This window comes from Gavialis gangeticus, unplaced genomic scaffold (genome assembly GCF_001723915.1).
Source record: "Gavialis gangeticus isolate Ggan-Ray unplaced genomic scaffold, GavGan_comp1, whole genome shotgun sequence".
Classification (NCBI taxonomy): domain Eukaryota; kingdom Metazoa; phylum Chordata; order Crocodylia; family Gavialidae; genus Gavialis; species Gavialis gangeticus.
In genome coordinates this window covers 10,587,614-10,589,570 of record NW_017729009.1, presented here as the reverse complement: position 1 = coordinate 10,589,570, position 1,957 = coordinate 10,587,614, and the positions used below count along the sequence as shown (strand labels likewise).

The 1,957-nt window shown below is 64.3% G+C and overlaps 1 protein-coding gene across 1 annotated transcript in view; it reads left to right on the top strand.

The window, feature by feature from the left end:
* LOC109292357 (transcriptional repressor scratch 1-like) overlaps positions 1–323 on the top strand; it is a 405-nt gene extending 82 nt beyond the window's left edge. The window contains exon 2 of the mRNA XM_019509751.1: positions 4–323. Within this exon, the coding sequence (XP_019365296.1) occupies positions 4–258 (255 nt within the window). The 3' untranslated portion in view covers positions 259–323. The remainder of the gene's footprint in view (positions 1–3) is intronic.
* The last annotated feature ends 1,634 nt before the right edge of the window (positions 324–1,957 follow it).

Sequence of the window (1,957 nt, the reverse complement as noted above, 5' to 3'; positions counted from 1 at the left end):
AAGGCCTTCAGCCGGCCCTGGCTGCTGCAGGGCCACATGCGGTCGCACACGGGCGAGAAGCCCTTCGGCTGCGCCCACTGCGGGAAGGCCTTCGCCGACCGCTCCAACCTGCGCGCCCACATGCAGACTCACTCGGCCTTCAAGCACTTCAAGTGCAAGCAGTGCGAGAAGACCTTCGCCCTCAAGTCGTACCTCCACAAGCACTACGAGTCCGCCTGCCTCAAGGGCTCCGAACACGGCTGCGCCCTGGAGAACTGAGCCCCGTGGCCCGGGGGAGGGCAGGGGACCGGCGGGTGGAGAAGAGGAGCCGTCGTGGGCCGGCCGGGAAGCAAGGGTTCCCCTCTGCCCTCCTCCGGCTGCTCCCCCGGGGCCTTCTGCAGCTGGGGGCTTGGAGAGAAGTGCTTTCCCGGGGATGCTCCCGCAGACCAGTGCCTGCCTGGGGCAGGGCATGTGTTTGTCTCCTCCGCTTCCCAGCCCGGGGGGATTGCTGTGCAACAAAACTGCAGCCAGAGCCCCTCGCTCCTTCCTCCCGTGCAGCCCTGGCCCGGCTGGCCGCAGCAATAGCTCCTAGGTCTCTAGGGAAATCCCAGCGGGGTTTTCTCCAGAGCGGGGCTGCTGACAGAGTCTCTCCGGGCTGCTCATCAGGACAAAAGAGACGCCGCCGTCTCTCCGAAACTCCTCCTATATTTATTTTATTTATTGTTGTATTTATTTCGTGCTGCTGCTTCTCCCTGGGGGGAAAGGAATGGTCTTTGACTTCAGCAGGAGCAAAACACGCTGGGTTTGCAACACAAGCTGTGCAACCGCCGGAGCACGGACCAGGCCGGGAGGGATGGGGGGCCAGGAGGGAGACCCGGGGGTCTGTGCAACGGACCAGGGGGAAAGCGACAGGAGGCCTGTGGACAGGAGGGGCCTGGGGGGCTGACAGGCACCGCGGCGTACGTGGGCTGTCTCGAATGACCGACGGGCCGTGGCAGGGAGGGAACCTGTGCGGCTGACGGACGGGAAGGCGGGGGTGGTTCTGTGCAATGGACGCACCGAGGTTTTATTTCAGACGCACACCTGGGGGTTTGGAGGGTTTTAGAGACCAACTGCTCTGATGCTGACTGTGGAGCGGGGGGGCCTGGGTGTCACAAAGCGCTGGCTCCCCGGCGAGGCGCGGGGCTGCCGCGAGCCAGCGCTGGAGGACAAGAAACACCTCAGCAGTGTGGGACGGGAACCCGGGAAGGAGGCAGCCCCCTCCAGGGCACCGGGGCAAGGACCCTCAGCTCTGTGAGGATGCAGAAAGCTTCCCCCGGGCCCTCCCAGCCCCCGGCCAGATGCCACGGCCAGGCCGCCGGCAGGGATCGGGGCCCCCCGCGCCTCCCCACGGTCCGACGGCCTCATCCTGCCGGTTGAGAGGGGAAAGGGGCGTTAAATGCTCCAATGCATTCGGTGCCCCCTCCCTTCACCAGCGTGCACACCCCCTGCCATGCCCCGGGAGGCTGTGATGTCACATGCTGTTGCGGTGACATCATGCTGAAGGCCGAGCCAGATGGGCCCACACCCTGGAAAGGCCTCGCTCAGAGCCCCCGGCATGCAATGCCCAGGGCCCTCGGCGCCCTCTCGATGCAGACAGACTGGGCTGACGGGGCTAGAACGGGTCCCCCCGTTACCTCTTCCCACCCCAGAGACGGAGTCTCCGCCAGCCGGAGTCGGGGAGAGGAGGGAGTCCTGGGGTTGCTACTGTGAAGTCTGGGGGTGGGGGGAAGGGGCTATTTAAATGCTCTTATTTATATTATTTATAATTTATGCTGTTTAACTATTTATTTGCCAAGACACAAGGGGCAGCGCTGGGTCCCAGGGCTTCTCCATATGGGTCCCCAGGGGAGCGTTCAAAGCTGCTGGCACAGCCACCAGTCCCAGGGCAAGCTGGGGGAGGGCCGGCAGGGCAATGACTTTGCTGCCCAGGACACAG